Source organism: Triplophysa dalaica, chromosome 7 (assembly GCF_015846415.1).
Source record: "Triplophysa dalaica isolate WHDGS20190420 chromosome 7, ASM1584641v1, whole genome shotgun sequence".
Classification (NCBI taxonomy): domain Eukaryota; kingdom Metazoa; phylum Chordata; class Actinopteri; order Cypriniformes; family Nemacheilidae; genus Triplophysa; species Triplophysa dalaica.
The window spans coordinates 7225153-7247734 of record NC_079548.1 but is presented as its reverse complement, the minus strand read 5'-3'; the positions used below and the strand labels follow the sequence as shown (position 1 = coordinate 7247734).

Below are 22582 nucleotides of genomic sequence, written 5' to 3'. Positions count from 1 at the left end.
ACAAGCAGCAAATCCATAATGTTTATAGAGCCCTATAAATTATGTGGATGCATAACACTGAAATGCTTGTTGGTTAAACTGGATAAAGAGAACACTTGTATTTTTATGCATGTAAATTGAGAAAGAGAGATGTAGGAAATTTGCAAAAGGAAGGAAATGAGTCAAAACTTTGAACACAATGTAAATAACATTAAACATAATATAACACATGGGAAAATGCCACCTTGTGTCTCACATTATATATGAACAGTATGAGTGCTTCTATAGTGAGCTAAGCTTTTATGTCCCAGGAGTTCATATTAAAAACAAATAATTTTGAAAGATTTTTACCATTTTTCATTGTTTTTAATGATATTAAAGGTTAGATAGAAACTGTAATGTAAACTTATACATTTTGTTCCTTTAAAGATTAAATGAGTGGAATTAAAAGTCCAAAGAATTGACTTATATCCCAGATCCATGGTATCTGTCTTAAAATATATTATTATTTAATAATTGTTGTTTAATTATCTTTATTTAAACTGTATTTTTATAAAGTAATTCATTTCAATATAAAAAATATAGTTTTTTCTTGGAATTTTGTTCCTTTTTTGACATCTTTTCATTCCACAATAACCAACAAATTTCCCAAAGTTTGACAGAAAAATATAAAGTAATTTTCAACAATTTTGCAAGTAATAAGTTTGAAAGATAAACATAAATAAATTTTCAACAGTAATTTTGTCAAATTCTACAAAAATGGCATTGAATTGTGTTTCTCTCTAATAAAAAATAAAAACAATACATTTAGCTTTAATAAAGTCTGCACTTTTATTTTACCATTCCTAAAACATAATATTCACCACATCTCAATTCAACATTACTTGTATGTGGTGGAAATTACACTTGTACATGACATACAAAAATATTATGGCACATTTACCTGTATTGTAAGTAAATCCAAATGGTGGGCAATGCTCAACAGATAAAGAAAATAAATAGTCTAAAAGTTTAAAAAGTGATTTAAAGCTATTTCTAGTCCTGGGTTTAATTTCTGAAGATCACACGGTTGAGAATTCAACAAGCCTGGAGGACACAAGTTAATATTTATATGACATGAACACTATCCTCTGATTCCATAACTATGTCTAACCACATTTTCAATTTGTATATTTTTTCCTTTTCCACCATTTAAGTATAGAATCAGATAAGACGGTAAATGGAACTATATACATGGAAATGAATGTAAAGTGGAACAGCGCTCATCAAATTTAAACCAACCATCTCTACCAGCTCTAAAAATCATCTAAAACATGACCACAAGGCTAACCATAAGGCCACATTATAACACATTTTATTTTGCATTTACCTGTATTGAAGAGGAACAGATAACTATCAGCCAATGATCCTTAACCAAATAACACAAGTCTTGAGCTAGCACAATATGCATTCATTTTTAAATCACAATCTTCTTACACGTTTAGCTCAGAAAAGTTTAGCCATTTCAGTTTACAGAACAGAAGCTGAATTCAAAGCAGATAGGTACTAGCACTCATTCTATCAAGCGTGCACCATACACTGCTGACATCTAGAGTCCAAATGCTGCTATTAACATACCACTGCCCTCCACTTCTGATTAAGAGTCACTGGGGGCCGAAGATCTCATGGGTTTTTACAGTCATTGGGCCGTTTAAATGAAACATTGTGATAAGGCTATAATGCTTCAGCTTTTTACTGAGATTCATTTGATTTAATTTAAATCTGATTCTAAGAACCAATTTAATTAGATTGTTTTTTTTTAACTCTGCACGCACATCGAACAAATGCAAAGTCGGAACAGATTAGCATCGGGGCTCTTCCAATCAGAACGCTGCGTTCCGTTAGACCGAGCAATGCTGCCCAAAAATAACCAACTATGCACCAGACCAATGGTTTAGAAAGTATGGACCAGGCCTTATGGCCTCTGGATATCTTCCTGTTTCATTCAAGCTCCCTACGTTTGAAGTCCAGGCACGCCCCTCGACACAAACATGTCTTAGGGGTGAATAAAAGCCAGATCACAGAGTTCTGTTAATGAATGGTAGGAATATGAGTTCATGGGATGAAAATATTTAACCTGTGTTCCGCCACGCATTCGGGAAGGGCCCTGAGGCTTGCTCCCCCCACAGATCACAGCACAGGCTGCGCACCATTTATCTTATTGTTTTGACCACATGAAGAAGCAGGTAAGGACGTGTTTACGTGTAAAAAATGGGGCCAGATTACGAGCTATGTTCCTGCACTTACTCGACATTAACTCACGGAGCACCTCAAAGTAGAGGGCAGTTTTTATTTTAATGCCCGATAAATGTTTAAACTACCGTATACAGACGGAATAAATGGGGCGGTCCAGCCACGCAGTGCACAGAAGCATAAAACTATGACTTTAAACCCTGACCCTGGAAAATCACAGATCACCGCCTTCAAATGTGAAACTAATGATAAAAGCATCATGATTTATTCTGAATCAGCCCCGCGCCACATTCTGAAACAGCATCGCGGTCTCCAACTCCAGGCGTCCGTGTTTTAAGGACTGATGGAAGATAGCAACTCAGGTGCACGTTGAGATGAGATATGCCAGGAAACAAGTTACGAGGGTGGAATGGGACGAGCAAGCATGAAAGAGAGAAATTAAAGGAAGGCATTAGAGGAAGAAAGAAGCAAAGCATTCCATCAGTAGGCACGGAGGGGCATTACACAGCGTAGCGGAGGCGCTTCATTTTTCCTCCTGACCTCGCGACGACCCTGGCGCTGATGGGGTGAAGAGCAGGTGGAAAGAGAGAGAGAGAGAGGTATGAGGAATAGGGCTTTCAGGAAAGACCGGCTTCCTGCTGGTAAAAAATATCTCTATGGCAATGCCACATGGTGTGTCTATGATGTCAGATGTTTAGAGCCACCACACACACACACACACACACACACATACATACACACATACACACAAACACACATACACACTCTCTCACTCTCTCACTCATTAATGTCTCAAATTGTTCAGAAGATAATGAGGCAGGGAGAGAAAGGATGGTCACACACCGAAAACGTTGCAGCTATTATTCTATTGTATTCTGCTAAATTAAATACTCCTTCCCTATATTCCCCTTCTTCATGCTCGTACTCAGTTCATCCTACCTTTCATCAATTTTGGTTCACTTTTTAGCGGGGCTGGTGCAATACATGCACTCGCATAAACACGTACGTGTGCTCAGAAGCAGTGTGCTGCATCGCGTGCCCTCGGGGACCGAGTATGACTGAGAACAGGGGGTCTGCCATTGCCCTGCCGTTGAACCCGTTTCGTTCCTCCTATCGAAAACACACACATACACAACTTGGTGAAATATTGTCAGTTTTGGTAGCACCTTGCTACTAAAGCGGTCTTACACAAGATTCTGACCTCTAAATCCAAGCCACCAATCACATCACTGATAAGCACTATTAGGCCAGTACATGCCCCCCACACACACTACTGTAGTCTCCGAGACAATAACCACTGATATTTAACCGCGTGTTATAAACCCATTATTGCACAAAAGGGATAGTTCACCCAAAAATGAAAATTCTGTCACCATTCTCTGTAGATATTTTACACACAGAAGAAGATATTTTAAGAAATGTATCAGAGTTTTTGTGTCAATACAATGGAGATTGATGGGGAGGTCGAAAGTTGTTTGGATACCAACATTCTATAAAAAATCTTGTTTTGTGTTCTGCAGAAGAAGGCCATACATGCCTTGAATGACATAAGGTGAGAAAATGTTTTGGGGGTGAATTATTCCTTTAAACACCAGTATGTAAGAATTTGAATTATAATAAAATACACCCGAAGTTGAATAACATGAAAATAAAGGTATTTACCCCTAGTTATTATTTAACCCTGAATCCAGATTCATTTTAATTCAGATTTATTTATATAAAGCTTTTTTTATAATGTTGCATCGTCTCACCAAGACAATGAATCAAATAGGAAGGTTGACGAATAAACAAATATTAAAGAAGATAAACCTCTTTTATGCTTTTTATATTAAATATATAAATATTAATGATATAAAATAATATATTATTTACAGTTTACTGCGTTTTTGATGTCACACCTTATGATATGGTTTATTTGTCAACTATATGTACACTTTTTTGAGATTTTGGGACATTTAGTCAATTAATGGCCATTAATACTTCATAAATTTTCCTAAATACTAAGGAAATTACAAAAGAACATATAAAAAACAAGCATAGCATTTCTGCCCCTGCTAATGAGACCGGGCTGTTTGTTATTTCTGTCTGGGGCAGGTTTGTCTTACACTGTTTCTGTAGGGGACATGTACACGGACCTTCTGTCACCGCACGGTTAACAGATCAGGCATCACGTCCCTCAAGTCAATACCCCGACCATCACTGCAGCCTGTGGTTGAAGAAATGAGCTGGATTCTGTCAGCCCTGCACGCTCAACTGATAGAAGACCATCTGAAAACCACTCCATCCTTCTACCTCACTCCCTCTCCTCTCCCCAGGGAGCGCGTTACTGATGCTTCTGAGGGGCCGTAATGGCGGTTTAAAGTGGACGTGAGTGGATGTGTGGAGTGGCCCTAATGATGTCTGTTTACGGCGCTCCCTTCCATCTGTAATGATTAGAGGCTGGATAGATGAGCCCGCAGGCCTGCCGGTGAGCCAATCAAGACGCACGGATGCACCGTCGTCCTCTACGGTGGCTCGGAATGGACATGGAACGCCGACCGTGAGATGACCCCTGCGTCTGACCGTCGGATGAACCGGATTACACCCAGGTCAGACGCAGGTCAAGAACACGCAGACTATTTATCTGAATGATCAGACCGATTGGTGATATTGCGTTCCTCTGTAGAGCTTTAGGAAACGGAGCGCCCCTACTCCGCTGACCGCCAGACGACCTGCATCCCGTTTCGGGTGAATCTGAGGTCAGATGAATATTAATTGAAGTGTGTGAAAATTCAGACTTTTTACACGGATGTGATGGGAGCTACGGGGGGAGAACGATTTTCTGCTACAGAGATGGAATCACCATTGGCATCCAGAGAACTTCAATCGAACACTAAACAAACTTTCATTACAGGCGTTAAGCTATAAAACCTTCTCAACAGAAGAATACCAAATTGGATCGACTGACTCCAGTATCCATTTTGCATGCAAATACTTTCGAGTTTTTACATAAGTGCACTGTTGTTATGGAGGTCAAACATCCATAAAAGACAGAGGTCAACGGTAATAATTTGGGTCAAGCCATTAGCCTCACGAATGTTATCGAACATTTGGGTTTTGCAGAATGATGCTGACTACTGACTGACCTGTGACGACTGACGGTTGGGTGAAGACCAAACTCTCAGTGTTTGAGTCACCTCGGGCTCTATGAATACTCTGCGATGACTTCTGAATGACCCCGAGTTTCAGGTCATGGTGGGGGCAGATATGTATTAGAATAGTGGAAACTAGGCAACGTCATAGATTGCCACTGCTTTGGGTAAATTCTCTGTAATTGCCCGTTAGGTGACCTGCACGTCGATCTGAACCTTGGGGTCATACTTAGGTTAGAACTGCCTGGAGGAATACGCTTGTGTTAATATTGTATTATCCTGAATAAAAATCGTTCTTTTCTGAAAATGTTCCTTGGCCATAAATATGAAATCTAACACTAAACTGTCAACGCAAAACCAATTAGATCACTTCAAATGGAAAACCAAAGCGTGGGCATATCACATAAACATAACAACGTATAGATCTTAATTTAAACAGAAACACGAGAGGACTAGTAGTTACAAGTTGAAACACAAGACATGTCCTTTGATGCAACACACACTGACCAACCGAGTCACCTCAGTGGCTTCAGGGTCTTGAACACACCACTGATGTTGACCAAGAAGTGACCTGATGTTGACCGAGATGTGAACCGAGGCCGCAGACTGACCCCTCTGCCGCCGTGGCCGCCAGCTGACCCCGTAGAGGTCACAGAGGCCGCAGCCTGCGGTCAGATCATTGCTGGACACAAAGGCTCACAGAGAGGGATGAGAAAAGAAACATAGGGTGGGAATAAAAGAGTGAAAGAGAAAAGGAAGACGTGGGGTCGGAGGTCACCACGGAAGCTCTTCCTTTCCCCGTTTCATCATCTTAGTCGCCTCTTTTCTCTTTTCTGCACACTCGTTTTGAATGACCTCTGACGTGTGTTTTGGGCGCGGTCTGTGTTGACCTGACCGTGAACGCATCGCGAGCATCGAATTTGTAAGGCCTGTAATTACCGATCATTATATAATCCCAGGTGACCTAAACAAATAAGCGGTACACAATAAACCAGAGCAATAGTCTCATTCAGCCTGTCAATCACTCGTGGATTCACCTGTCTAGTCATTTACGATGAATTATTTATCAGACGCTTTACCCGAAGCAGGTAAATAAGAAGGAATTAATTGCAACATTTTAGATCGAAAATATGTATTTCATTAGAATTTAAATGGTTGCATGATCATAACACATCACAGACATCACCGTCTTTGATGAATACAATGCAGCCCTACACAGGAGGCCTGTATTTTTATTAGATTTTTTATAGCATTAGAATATTGTATCCATTTTTTCAAGCATCTGGATGGATGCCATGACAGCGTTTTTCCCTTCACTACAGAGAGACAGAAAGGTTGACTAAAGATGAAGCAGAAAAGAAAGAGAAGAAAGTATGTAAGGTGGATTATGAGGCCAGAAAGTGCAAATCTGAACCGCAGAAAAATGACAAGAGGGAAGAAAGCATGTCTGATGTATTTATCCAGTTAAGTGCCAGCTTCTCTGTTTTGCAGCAGAAAGAATGTTAAAGAGCTCTACACACATGGACTATGGACACATAACACCTCACAGCACGGCGGGAGAGAGCGAGATGAACAGAGGAGGTGAGGGGGCAGAAATAAAGCAAAAGAGAAGACGATATTGTCAAGAGGATGAGATGGAAAGAAGAAGAGAGTGGAACGTTATGAAAAGGCTGGTTTAAATTGAGATGAAAGGCTTTAGGAGCAGAAGAGCCGAGCTTCCCTCTGTGCTGCACTTATCAAAAGCAGGTCTTTGGGGTCAGCTATCTGTTACAGTGTCAGGACGGAGTCATTTCAACTTCTGCTGTCTTTATACGACTTGACGTATAGGAATTCTAGTATGGCGCCCTCTGCTGTGCGCATAAACAACGACACCTGTTCTTTTTCACGCAGGGAATGTTTGAGACACGGAAAAAAATATTCAAATTGTTAAAATAAATATTTAAATAAACTAAATGAAGTAAAAATGTGCTAATGGTGTTTTTTTTATTTTCTAATATTTTTGTAATACCCAGAAAAACTAACTACGATTTACATTACCCATTGTTTAACCAAGGTGAAGTATTTGTAACTTTCTAATGTTCCATAGTTTAATGACCCAAAATTTAGCTGCATCGCTTTAGTTACAACGATCCACAAGATGACACAATAATCATAATATAAAATAATATATAAACAGTTTTTCTCATGTTTGCGGTCACACCATAGCACCACAATATCTATAATACATATAAGAATGTATAATAATTATAAAATATCTATGATACATATAAAAAACGTATAATAATTATATATTTAGTATAAATTCATTAAGTTCAAAACAGGCAGATGAATTACAGTAAGCTACGTCACACAGTAAGTCTAATGAACTTGCTTTATATTTCAACAGATCAACGGCACTACAACAGACAACTATACTCTACTTATATCCCATCTTCGTAAATTATTAACATTCACTAAACTTTAAACACAAAAGCGAGTTTGTTAAGGCAGGAAACACCACGTTTATTCATAAATTCGCAGAGCTAATGTCATTTAACTCCCAAGCGCCATCTGGCAGAGAACAGCGGTACTGCAGACAAGCGTCTCAACTCGATCACTGTCCAACACAGCTGTAAATAATGCAGCCCGGAATGACAGGAGGGATTTTCTATTTCACGGTATAAAGGGCTCTGTCGGCACATCTGACGAGCAGATGCTCCAGGCAGGATTACATTCCTCAGCCGCGATGATGGTGTATCGATTTTTATTTCCCAACACGCGATGTTGTAACTCAGACGACCAGCCTACCTACTGAACCTTCATCTGCATCCCGAAACCACTCGTTTTGACACATTTGCACCTGAAGTGCTTTGAATTAAAAGCATGTATCACTGAAATATTTTAATTGAACCACCATGTTCGCAATTATATCGAATCCGTCGTAAAAAAATCCAAGCAGCACGCCACGCATTTAGCACTTAAAAGTGTTTTAACATTCTCGTTACATCCTAAAACACATGATTGATTTGTCGTCATAATAAATGCTTCATCGGGAATTACATTAACTGTGAGTTAGTAGAAGACATGTTGTGTTACCTTGTGATTATTGGAAGCAGATCACGCCACATGTGCTCTCAAGGCTCAGGGAAAGTGTTAATCCGTTTTATGCCGATAGATGGCAGACTTACACAACATTTCAACCTTCAATGTCATCCATCGGTAACATTTTTCCAGACATGAGAGGGCAGTAAACGCGCATCTAGTGTTGAGTTTTCACACAGCCTCTAGTCTGATATCCGGTTGCACTCTTAAAAATAATGTTTTTTATTTTAAGGTTCTTAGTAGGGTCGTAGTAGGGTTAAGTAATCATGTTCCATACATATCAACATAATGTATAGGCACTACGTTTTAAAGGAATATATCCATTTTTACAATTGTAAAATGTGCAGCATACACTGTTGTAATATAAACAACATTTAAGAGCTTATCTAAAGAACTCTCCCATTCGAATAGAATTACCTAAATTATTCAAAAACTCTTTCTATTTTTCCAAGTTTATGTATATACTGTATTCTACTTGGACCTCTTGATGATTTTTAAGAACCTTTGACATAAAAGTTTTCAAAGGTATTACTTCAAAAAAAAGTTTTGTATTTGAGTGTATGCAAATATAATTTTTTTGTGACATTATATTATGATTTTTATGAGATTGATGTCTTTAAGACAAAATACATTTTTTCAACCTTATAATAAGAGAATTGTGTTATACAAGCTGTAGTTTTGCCAACGCTTTAAGGGCCTTGCATCTCTCTATCTCTCTATCTCTCTCTCTCTCTCTCTCTCTCTCTCTGTCTCTCTCTCACGCAGAGTCCATATGGATCAATAGTTGTTGGTGATTCAATTAAATTGCAGATGCAGAGCTCTAGACATAACCAGTTAATGAGCCGGGCACTAAAAAGCACTGTTTTGTGGCAAATAATGATAATGTTATACATTTTTACCAGTACATTTTATTTTGGTTTATTTATTTTATTTAGGTTGAACTATACCTGTGGTTACCCTGCTACACAAGTGTGAACTGGAGAGGAACTGAATTCACACATCAACTAAAAACAACCCAGGGACAAATTTGTTCAAAGTAATTACATAGTGATGTTAGTGCTGGGAAAAGGTCTGTCATCTTTCATATAAACATATGCAATGTTTATTTTGTATTGTAATAAGTAGAACGTTGCACCATTGGAAATGCAAGGCCAGAAACATGCACCCAAATGTACTTGCATATTGGAGTAGGTTTCAGATCTGGAGTTTTCAACAACTTCTGTTCTGCATCTGTTTATAAAAGTTTTTGGAGATAATGGACAGAAGCGTAGAGCCATCATTTTATATCCCCAACCTGGCAGCCGCTGCTGATGACAATATAAATATCACCCTCTGTTTGTGGACGTGCGGCTGGTTTGTTTGAGTAATGGGGTAATTAACTCAATCATGACACTCAGACAGATGATGAATTTTGTTAATGCTCCTCCTTTGTTCTCCACTCGTTTCTGAGCAGGTCTTTTTCCTCTACATTAACCCGACATGTGTGTGCACACACAGACAGCATCCTCTGCCACATCCTTTATGAAAAACTAGGTTGCATAGACTGGAACAGTGTGAAACAAGTTAAGATAGGCTGCTTTGTCTTCTAGCTGCTTGTAAGGTCAACATGCTCTTGTTCACTGGGGCAAAGTGTACTATTGTGAAACAATGTTTGACTCCTTTTCTCCAAAAATGAGATAAACTGACACATATTATACAGGCTGTCAGGCCTCACACTTCGTCTGATTGGTCCAAATCAGAGTCTTACTTCACCACTCCCCTCTCTTTTCACATGCATTTGAGTTCAAAATGTTTGTTCTATTTGATTTCATTAATGTAGCTCTTTTTTAAAGGCTGCATTGTTTGAGTCATCTTTGTAAATATTACTGTGAATATTACATGCTAGGTTATTGGACAAGATGCTAGTTTTCTGTCAGTGTCTGACTCTGTTCGACAAGTATTTGCAATTATAAATACATTTTACTATAAGCAGTGTCTTTCTTGAGAATTGGCAGAAAAGAAGCCTTACAGACCCCCATTAAATGCATATTTGAGTTATGATTGGGTCTTATTATCTACATATTTATATCTTATAAAACGTTACATTTATATATAAATAAATATATATATATATAGATAGATATACACACACACACACAAATAGTATACACAGATTGTATAGTAATACCAAATTCAAGCGCTTCAAAAATGGTGTCAATCCCTCCCTCAATGAAAACTACAACTCCCATGATGCTCTGCTGTGTACGTATTCAAACACCTTCAGAATTGGCGGGTTGCTGTCGGTCGTCGTGTAGCCTTTTCCTTTTGTCTCACCATCTAAAGAAACTCGGTAAAAACACAGAAAAGGCAGTAAAAAAATAATAAACTCTTTCTGCAGTCGACAATTAAGGCATAACTAGCACCACTGAAGTGCCGACATTGGTGTTTTACCGTCTTAATACGTTTTTTCAGAGGTAAGTGACGTTCTTTACAGACTGAAAACAACAAGATTTAGTGGATTTGCCTTAATGTTTGTGACCTTTGATTCAAATCATTTGCTTTTTTTGGAACAAGGATACAATATTTAAGCGATTTAAGCAACCAGTTGCTATTGACATCTTTAGAATATTCGTGCAATTTGTGTCAGTATTTAAACTCGTATCCAGGTCAACATGGAGAAGCGAGCGACCATGCTTCTGCAACATTAGCCACAAGGCTAGTCGGGGCGTAACGTTACTGTATGACGGTCATTTTTGCCTAATAAACGACAGCTTAATATGCACTCATTGTGTTTAGACAGCAGAAAATCAACGTATTTGTAAAGTGTGCTGATATTTAGTACCATTTGAAGGAAAAGGGGCAAAGGAATCAGTATAATCGTTAGCTCAGCAACTCTGCACGAGAATGCAACGCCTTCCTCGCGCACAGATGCGCGCACGTGTTTTGGGAATGCGATTACGTTTTTAATGTGTATTACACAAATCTACAATGTCAATGGTAGTAAAACGCGTACATAATAAATCGGGAATGCTTTTTTTTTAACTGCACGGCGGTCACGACTACAATAATAGCGCGGAACATTGTGGCAAAATTTCGGAGCGCGCACGTTGCAGGAAGTTGCTCTGCGTGATGTTTAAATTCAGAGCCATTTCCTTTGTTATTGTTTTGGATAGGAAACAATACGTGCTAAATGTATCGGCTTTTCGACGCTACTGATAAAATGTTGACGGGAGTTATAGTCAGTTTGGGTATTTTTTGCATACTGTGATTTCGAACAAACTACTTACTTTGCCTATTGATTTTCTCAAATGTATTTAGTATAGAAGTAGGCAATTTTACACACATGGAAAGTTGCATCTGTTGAATGTTGAAAATGTCCTGATTAACTTAATAATATACATATATTTACACAATATTTTCAAGTCATTTTCTGACATGGCGATAAACTGGTCCATTGGAGAGAACTGAGATGATGTAACTCCTTCTTCGGCTCTACTGTGATGGGCCTCCCCATTTCTAATAAGAACTGTACTATGTTGTGCTTTGATTTAACAAACAACATAAGGCCTAATAACTTAACTGTTAATGTGTGAATGTAAAATTTTTACGGCGACGGACGAAAAGAATCCTGACTTTATTATACTATTAAAAGTAGAAAATAAAACTTTTTTTTGCATATAGATTATAATTTGCATGACCATATTTTTGATATTACGCATTTCTTGAATCAAAATGCCCTTTTTTACTGACTGGTATCCAATTCAACGGCATTAAAAGCCAAAATTCTGCCATAAACTGGTTGCCATGTTTGGCAAATATTTAATTTGATTCGTTATTTTTAAGCCATCTTTAATATGCATGGATGAGCTGTAAAACAATTGAAATGGAGCCTGGCACCGTGAAATGCTGGAATGTAGTGTGTTATTCTGACCTGTCAATGTATTTCCTTCCCTGTTTGTCCTTCCCCGATACCTGATTCATGAACCCCAGTCTTCCCCTCACCTCCTCTAATCCCCACTTTTACTCTGTTCAGCACTGTTGACGTTGACAAGGAACCGGAAGGTTCCGCAGATCCTCCTCAGACAAGCATGAGCCAACCTACAGAAACAGCCAGTGATGCTCCCAGCGTCACCGCAGGTGTTTTACATTTAACTCCTCCGCCCGTGATTTCTTCTACTGTGCTGTCGGTTTTACATATGTGTGGGGAGGGTTTCTCCCAGATGTTGAACTGTTCAGATCAACGTCTTGCTGTTATTTACAGGCTTTTGAGGTTTTTAAATCGCAGTGTTTGTTTTGATGATCGCAGTTTTGTTTGCTTTCGTAGTCTGCCAGCACATGTTGGTGAATCATAGCAATGGTGGTTGTGATTTTGAAATAGGCTTCTGTGTCAGGGCTCCAGACAAAAATCAGTTAAGGATCCATTGACTCCTATAGGGGGGAGAAGCAGGCCAGTGTTTCTCATAGGATTTTCACAGACTTGTGGCGCTGGTGACGTCACAAACTAATAAGCATGTTTGTGATGTCATCACGTCCTGATAGTGTTGCCACTTTTTTGTCAAGAAAATGTTGACAAAAGCAATTTAATTTGTTACAAATAGCAGCTTTACGCCATGACTTCATGCACGAAGGCAGACCAGAGAAACATAGGCAGCGTAAAGGAAGTCTATTTGAATTATAAACCGATAGCCTCTTTGCAATAACTACTCGGATATTTAAAAACTGAAAAATTAATTTCTCGATAGAAATGCAATCAGAAATTGTGAAAATTAAACTTACATTTATACTAAACTATTTTAGCAATTTTAACGCTGCAGGCGCCAATTTATTTTTTAAGAGCCACATATAACATGAACTTACATTTTGTAATCACATACTTTTAGTTATCCTGTTGTGTGTAAATCTTCCCTCTCATAGGTTTTGCTCACATAAAGTTTTTCTTTCAAGTTGTTTTCCCTCATAAGCAGGTCATGCGGAATCTGAGGACTTTTTTGTTAATTGAGGTTTCCAGACTGCAACTGATGTTTCTCGCTGTCGTCACATCGGTCACAGCTCAGCTCATCATTGACAAGTTTTTAGACACAACGTGAGCGCATTACTACGATTCGCAGTTTGCTGTGACAGATTTTTTTGAGCCTGAGGACGACCGATTGGACGTTTGAGAATTTTAAATGAAACTAACCGTTCAGGAGTTCAGAATACAACATTTATCAGTTGATTACTAGACAGTCTTGAATCATTTCCAATCCGAAATGACAGGTGAATGCTCTCGTTAAGTTTATGTGAAGTTATCATCAACACAATGAAAAGTGTCTTTAAAGGGATATTTCACTACTGAATCAAAATTTTCCCATGTTTTACCCACCCTCAAGGCATCCTAAACAAATATGATTTTCTTCTGGAAAAACAATGCAGTCGCTGTTATAATCCAAAGTAATATTTTACTTCCAAGCGGTAGAATGGGAGTGGATGATAGTTGATTATTTGAAGGTCCAAAAAGCACATCCATCGATCAAAAAATGGCCCGGTCTCAACAAAGGTCTTCTGACACGAATCGATGTGTTTGTTTAAGAAAAATATCAATATTGTCAGCGCTATTAACCTTAATGTTTAGCTTTCGTTATCCCTTGGGCTGCGCGCTTACTGCTGCTTTCTTTCTGGAAAATTATGGCAACAAATGCATGTAGGAGTGACATCCTGCTGGCTCAAAATGAAAAATACCACGTTCTTCACTGGAACTTATGACAACGTAAAAATAACTTAAAATTAAACTAAGTGAGGAATTTGCGAGTCGTACATTCTTGCTGTGAACGAATTTGAAATGATACAGCGATGTCTTAAAACAAATACGTTCCGTGAACCTGCGCTTATTCTGTGCTGCATCGAGCATTGGCACTATGAGGGGAATTAATGGAGAGCAGAGCGTGCAGGAAACTGCTTGTGTGGCCAGACACTTGCACAGCTCCTGCTACCAGGGGACCTTAAACGGGGCCTCGGTCTGGTATGAGTCGTCCCATCTGCCGCAAGAGCACTTCTTGAGGTCGGGAAGTGCACCTTCCCTGAGACCTGCACAGCTCTCTCTTTCTCGCTAGCCTGGCGTTTGTTAAAAGGTTCAGCGCTTCAGTTCGAAAGACTTTAAAACAGAGTAAATGGCGACCTCCACAAAATTATCAGTCGCAAATTAATATTTTTAATGGCCAATGTACCCGTTTTAGACGCAGTCTGGAGCCCTGGTGTAGTATTTGTATTTTGATTGGGAGGCTTGTGCTGAATTTCATAGTAAGTCTAAACATGTTGCTGGTTAAAAACCTGAAACCCTCACATTAATTTTTTCACATTGCTTTTTAAAGTGAAGAACATGGCATAAGCACTTATCACTGGGTTTGGCTGTCTATATATGTGTAAAATTGCCCTACCGCTCTTTTGAATGTGGAATGTTACATTCAGCTGACAGACAGACTTTGTTGATTTTGGCACAGCCTTACTCTGTATAAAACTGAGTAATTTGTAATGTTTATTTTCACACATGGGCCCGGGGTCACTATTGGCGGTGTTTTATATTGCTTCATTATTTACCTGTTTGAATACTACAAAGTGTTTTTGTGATGAAACTGACTCTTCCCTGTCCCCCTCCACAGAGGTCAAGCTGGCGCCCACTGTAGGAAAGAAGCAGAGCAAGAAGAAGGAGGATGTTTTAGAGGAGGAAGAGGAGGAATATGTGGTGGAGAAAGTTCTGGACAGAAGGGTTGTGAAGGGCAAAGTCGAGTACCTGCTCAAATGGAAAGGCTTCACGAAGTAAGTTACAAATATCCGCAGGAACACCACTGCTATTTTTTTAAAGAAGATGAAGGTTGATTTGTAGTGAATTGCATCCTTTTGTTAAAAAAAGTTAGTAAAGTTCCTTGCTTTATTCAGTCTAGCCATGTGATTTATGAATCCACGTGCCTTTGCTTAGTGAAGACAACACATGGGAACCAGAGGACAACCTGGACTGCCCCGATCTCATCGCTCAATACTTGCAGATGCATAAAACTGATGAGAAGAAAGATGTAAAGAGAAAAGGGGAATCTGACACCGATGGCGGAGAAGACAGTCGCCCCAAGAAGAGAAAAGATGAGGTTGGATGTGATCTTTTTTTGTGTTTAGCGTTATATATGTATTGGGGATGTGCATCCCGATACTGAGGCAGATGCGATACTCATCTCGATGCATAGCCAACAATACGATACAATACAATACATAAAAGATACATATGAAGCAGGTACCGATGCGATCCGATTCATCCCTATTACAATGCAGTGGCTGCATTTACACCGCATGTATCAAGTGACCCAATTCCCAATGATATTTTCGGATCTGTTAAAGGCCTCAATCATATATGGAAATAAATCAGATATGTGCTGTTGCATCTGCCATGTAAGCAGACAGATTAGATATTCACGCGTCAATGTGAGTTGTTCATCATTAACTCCTTTTAAACGGAGCGATGATCCCTGAAAAATTGCTATACAATTGCCAGGAAATAAGAGTTAAGCGAGTTTGTCAATTATTTGAAAACTGAAAAAACTATTGCTATTTAGGTACATCATGCATGAATGCAGTACGTCCTAATCATCAAACTGAAACTCATGACAAGAGAATAGTGTTGTGACACTGTGGAGACATTTTTCCTCACTGAAAGCTATTATTTATCCAAAAAGACGATATTTTATGAGGTAAAAACTCTTTTAGGATGCCATCACGTGCGCCTGTGTGTGTATGCGTGCACGGAACGGGGGGAGTGACTGATGCATATGCACCTGGAGGCTCTGCTGACCACACGCTTTTTTGCAAAACAGGAAGTTGAGAGTAAGCTAATGAATAGGAGACACACATCCCTTTACAATAACCTTACCTCCTGCCACTCACAATCACGTTTATTCCATTAACGATCACATTCTGATGAAAGAAAATTACAAAACGGGCAATTACAAATCACTTCGCTTAGCGCTAGCTAACATTGCACTACTTTGCGTGACTAACCTTCAAATGTCTGATGTGGTTTCTGGTTTTAAAATGTTTTGGGTGATTTCCACCTCATGGAATTTGCTTGGTATACATGTTGCAGATTGCTAATGTATTGTCTTTATCACACAACTTGTTGAATTACCAGACCGATGTGTCTCGCGCATTTTCAGTCATCTGATCTGCTTTTCTGGATCAGCCTTTATAGAGACTGCCAATCATACTTCCCAAAGTGATTATCGATCGATTGTGGACGGCGATCGATCAATCAGCGAACCTCTAGCTTTAATAAACTTGATCTCTCGCGAACTTTTAACAAATTATCTATTCCACTCAGAGCAGCAGAGAAGTTCGAGTTCCTCTGCAGACACCCTCTTTACTTTAAACAGGCTTCACTTGACTGAGGATTTACAGATTTTTTCCTCAACAAAACATTGCAAACAATGTGAACATTATGATCATACAAATATTTGGAATATTATGTGCAGTCTGTTTTATTAACAGGTTTTCGTTCAGTCTGCATGAGCTTGTTCACAAAATCTAAATGATAAAAAACCTTCTCAGACTTAAAGAAACATTAACGATTAAGTAATTTTTTAGCACGTCATATAAATAAACAATGCAAAATATCACCTGCTTATGTTGAATTAGTTCCATCCTACATGTTACCAGGATATTCATTGTTGATTACATTAAGTGGAGCTTAAAAACGTGTAAAATATTCAATAATATGGTTTCGCACATCTTTAAAACAAGATTTACTATGATCGCACACAAAACCGCACACCCCAAGAAAGCGGTAATAAAAGCAAACCGGGGTATTGAGCTACTCGAAAACACAGCGAGGCATATTCCGTCTCCTTGACAGCCCTACACTCACTGTTAAAAAATATGCACATGACATTACATTACTCATTAGGGGTGGGGAAAAAAAATCAACAGGGAACTTGTTGAAATGCACGATGACGCTCGATACCGTGATATTGAAGGTACCCTGCGATTCCCACCCCTGTTACTCATCACGTGTCTTAATGTTTGAAGGCAAATTGGGGGATAAACCCTGGGACTTCATGCATTTTCTGAGATCTCTGTATTAAATGGCTATTAAACGAGCAGCGGTGGCGAATAACGTTTTTCCTTCTTTTTTCGGTCAGTATATCTACCTCCGGTTGTTTCGCCATGTGCAGTGTAAATGCAGAGATCACATACAGTCAGGTCCATAAATATTGGGACATCGACAGAATTCTAAATTTTTTGGCTCTATACACCACCACGATGGATTTCAAATGAAACGAACAAGATGGGCTTGAACCGCAGACTTTCAGCTTTAATTTGAGGGTATTTACATCCAAATCAGGTGAATGGTCTAGGAATTACAACAGTTTGCATATGTGCCTCCCACTTGTTAAGGGACCAAAATTAATGGGAAAGAGTAATAATCATAAATCAAACTTTCACTTTTTAATACTTGGTTGCAAATCCTTTGCAGTCAATTACAGTCTGAAGTCTGGAACGCATAGACATCACCAGACGGTGGGTTTCATCCCTGGTGATGCTCTGCCAGGCCTCTACTGCAACCGTCTATAGTTCCTGCTGGTTCTTGGGGCATTTTCCCTCCAGTTTTGTCTTCAAGTGAAATGCATGCTCAAGCGGATTCAGGTCAGGTGAATAACAGTCCACTTTTTTCCCTTCAAAAACTCTTTGGTTGCTTTTGCAGTATGCTTTGGGTCATTGTCCATCTGCACTGTGAAGCGCCGTCCAATGAGTTCTGAAGCATTTGGCTGAATATGAGCAGATAATATTGCCCGAAACACTTCAGAATTCACCCTGCTGCTTTTGTCAGCAGTCACATCATCAATAAATGCAAGAGAACCAGTTACACTGGCAGCCATACATGCCCACGCCATGACACTACCACCACCATGCTTCACTGATGAGGTGGTATGCTTAGGATCATGAGCAGTTCCTTTCCTTCTCCATTCTCTTCTCTTCACATCACTCTGGTACAAGTTGATCTTGGCCTCATCTGTCCATAGGATGTTGTTCCATTACTGTGAAGGCTTTTTTTAGATGTCGTTTGGCAAACTCTAATCTGGCCTTCCTGTTTTTGAGGCTCACCAATGGTTCACATCTTGTGGTGAACCCTCTATATTCACTCTGTTGAAGTCTTCTCTTGATTGTTGAGTTTGACACACATACACCTACCTCCTGGAGAGTGTTCTTGATCTGGCCAACTGTTGTGAAAGGTGTTTTCTTCACCAGGGAAAGAATTCTTCTGTCATCCACCACATTTGTTTTCCGTGGTCTTCCAGGTCTTTTGGTGTTGCTGAGCTCACCAGTACGTTCCTTCTTTTTAAGAATGTTCCAAACAGTTGTTTTGGCCACTCCTACTGTTTTCGCTATCTCTGTGATGGGTATGTTTTGTTTTTTCAGCCTAATGATGGCTTGCTTCACTGATAGTGACAGCTCTTTGGATCTCATCTTGAAAGTTGACCGCTACAGATTCCAAATGCAAATAGCACACTTGAAATTAACTCTGTTCCTTTTATCTGCTCATTGTAATTGGGATAGTGAGGGAATAACAAACACCTGGCCATGGAACAGCTGAGAAGCCAATTGTCCCATTACTTTTGGTCCCTTAACAAGTGGGAGGCACATTTGCAAACTGCTGTAATTCCTAGACCATTCACCTGATTTAGATGTAAATACCCTCAAATTAAAGCTGGCAGTCTGCAGTTAAAGCATATCTTGTTTGTTTCATGTGAAATCCATTGTGGTGGTGTATAGAGCCAAAAATGTTAGAATTCTGTCGATGTCGTAATATTTATGGACCTGGCTGTACGTGTCAATTTTAAAAGATGTAAGCGGGTCGTCAAAAATATTGGATATAGTTACAAAACAGAATTGAGCATCAAGAACTGCAGTGTAATGCGGCCAGTGTGATCCGATTTGATACAACACAATGCGATTCAATGCAAAAGGATGCAATGGAAAAAAATACGCTGCCATGCAATTCAATATTTTACCGGTGCTGAAAAAAATAAAAGAACTCGCCCAAAACACTATGCAATGTTTTATGGAATTAGTGGTTATAATAGGAATTGTATTGGTTTTAATAAAAACTACAGTGTCTACTGGTATGTGATGGATTCTGTTGGTGAGATGTTATCTGGCAGATGGGATCTAATAGAACAACATTCAATTATATTGGAAACATAACCAAAACACAATATGAAAAGGATTTTTGTTTTGGTTAACTGACATGCCTCCTGACTTCTAATGCAGGGGAGGTATTGGAAGCCGTCGTTCTCTGTATCGCTAAATATGTTTACAAATAAAAAAGGCGCTTGCATAGGTTATTGCATTGTAACAAGAAGAGTTGTTAGCCAGCGGGAAGTGAAAAAAGTTGTAATCATTTGCTTACTTGGCATAATGCATGCAATTGGGGAGCCTCTAGCAGCTAACGTTACAGCTAAATAATTCATCTATGCTACCTTTAAAATCTCTTAGATATAGGTCTCTCATGAGGCAGGGAGTAAAGCAAAAGTTGAATTTGGATGTGCCTTAATGCCTTTCTGGCTTGGAATGCATCCTCTGAAGGCGGTTAGGACTTAGTGGTCGGATGCAGCATGACTGTAGCTTTCTCTCATTTCTGAAGCCTGCGTCCTTGTGTCCACTTGAGGTCTCATCCTGTAAAAGATGTTTACGGAGGATCCTCAAATTAGAATTAAACGAGTCGTCCTTCGTAGGACATACTGGGAGACATGACATCACGTTGCACTCACATACCTGTCAAATTAATTAAAATGATTTCTACATAATTTTAAGAGGTAATAAATTGGTTACTCTCTACGCTAAACAATGGCAAAAGAGTTATACAAATGTAGCATTTTTTTCCTTACTAAACACTTGTAAATCTATTTATTCTAAGATTTAAAAAAGACACAAATTGTAAACCGTTAACAATTAAAGACTACAAATTTGATTTAATGTGCAGCTGCTGCCGTTTATTCAAATAACAGACGTTGGCGGACGCAAAGAATTGTGGGTTATCTCTAGCAACAAAGGGTACACCTCATGTGTCCTCCGAATTCTCGTGAAAGTAGGTCGTATTAGATGGGTGCATATTGAGTTTCCTACCTGCTTTTGAAACGAGACCGCCTAAATGACGTAGCAGGCTTCCAATGAGACCTCCTGAGGACAAAACTATACACAGCATGTGTGTGACTGTCAGGACACGCCTTGGTCGCGTAGTGATTTGATACGTCATATTCACGGTGCAGCAGTGGTGACAGAACGCACTAGAGAAATCAACCTACATATCGATTTTTACTGATGCAAATATGTTAGAAACGATTCATCGCGATGCTAATGGGATTTGTATCCAATGGACAACTTTTTAAATCGATGCATCGCATGGTTACCTTTTATTTGATATGGATGAATCTCGTGTGATGAAAAGTACCTTTTTGCTGTATGTGCAAATAATCAAAGTCATTCTTAATGATTACAGCAAGAAAAGCCAAGAGGTTTCGCACGGGGGTTAGATCCAGAACGCATCATTGGAGCTACAGATTCCAGCGGCGAGCTTATGTTTCTAATGAAATGGTACGTAAAGATGTTAGATTGATCAAAATAGTGACTAATAGTGAATTTTACTGATAACCTTGGTTAAAAAATAGGAATTGTCTTGGCAAAAGGGCAAGCTATTGAACTGTAAGCTAGTTGACGCAGTCAGTCAGTCAGTCTAGATTCTGAAACTTTCTCTTTGGTAGAGCCAAACCTTGGTTTAACCCAAGTTCTGCACTCACCAAAAGTTGGTTGGGACTTATGTTATTGCTCATTGCTTTTACCTTTGCTCTATAGGAAAAACTCTGACGAAGCAGATCTCGTTCCAGCTAAGGAAGCCAACATTAAATGCCCACAGGTGGTCATCTCCTTCTATGAAGAGCGACTGACATGGCACTCCTACCCTTCTGAGGAAGAAGAGAAGAAGGATGATAAGAACTAACTGACGTGAGTTAGGATGCGGCAACTAAAGCCCAACGGCTTTTTCCACTCTCATGCTATTAAACCTGGACTGGAGTCAACATTAGTGGGCAAAGAGATGCTGATTGTCTTTGCAAAATGCTGTATTTCTTTGGTTTTACTTTGTTGTTGAATTATGGGAAATGCAGTGTATTTGCTGCACTAGTTATGCTGTAAAATAAAGTGGGGAACTTGGATTAGGTATGTATTAACTGCAGTGACTCTTTATGTAAACAGCCTCATACTTCTGGATATAACTAATAAGATTATTCAATTCTTCAAAACTTGATTATTTTTTATTTGTTTTCTATAGAGTCCTTAGTATTTTAGTAGTGGGCCGATTGCTGTCCTAGCATTGTTTCAACATTTTCAGATATAGTATGTATACTGTACTATATTTCCAAGATTCTACCAATTTAGATGTATATTGTATACTTTCTACAATTAAATGATATTGAGGAAATTCAGCATATTAAACTACATTTCCCATAATCCCATATACACACATTTACGTCTTTCTGTCATTGTATTTTACTATTTGCATTACTGTGTGAAGAGCAGAAATGTTCTTTAGGCTCAAGCTTGACTGACTGGTCCTTTCAAATTTTTATATGCCAATGTTCTACCTGGATTATATTATGTTTATAGAACATTTCCCATTATGCTGTTTTAGCCTTGTTTTTCAGGAGGATTGAGTACAAGCAGAGCAAAATATACAGTCATTTTCTTTTAAACTAATATGTAAAATGTGTATTTCACAGATCAGATTTCATTATGGGATAAACAAGGTATTCACCACCTCTGCACCAGCATAAATATAAAGCTATTGACAAAATCAGGTTTGACTAAAACATAGTTTTGTTCACATTTTCTCAAGATATAGTATTCGTATTGGCATTCTCTTCTGCTGTCTACCAAAAGTACTTGTATTGCTAATCTGTAATGTGACTGCAGCATAATCCTCTGGTTGTCAGTTGTCTTTTTTAAGTGTACTGTTATTTTCTTTTCCCTTTTACTTAAATGTTTATTTCATTAAAAATAAAACTTTTTTAAAATCCGTTCTGTTACCTGTGGCCATGTACGAAAAATAGTGCTTTTCGAATAAGGTTGTGTCATGGATTTGAGTGTAGACTTCTGAATTAACGCAATAG

The 22582-nt window shown here is 38.8% G+C and overlaps 1 protein-coding gene across 1 annotated transcript; it reads left to right on the top strand.

The window, feature by feature from the left end:
* Positions 1-10684: 10684 nt before the first annotated feature.
* On the top strand, positions 10685-22489 carry cbx1a (chromobox homolog 1a (HP1 beta homolog Drosophila)). The gene is made up of 6 exons (XM_056753370.1): positions 10685-10876; positions 12436-12539; positions 15038-15194; positions 15355-15517; positions 20917-21011; positions 21270-22489. The coding sequence occupies exons 2-6, from the start codon at positions 12491-12493 to the stop codon at positions 21412-21414; spliced, it is 609 nt and encodes a 202-aa protein (XP_056609348.1). The 5' UTR covers positions 10685-10876; positions 12436-12490; the 3' UTR covers positions 21415-22489.
* Positions 22490-22582: the final 93 nt, after the last annotated feature.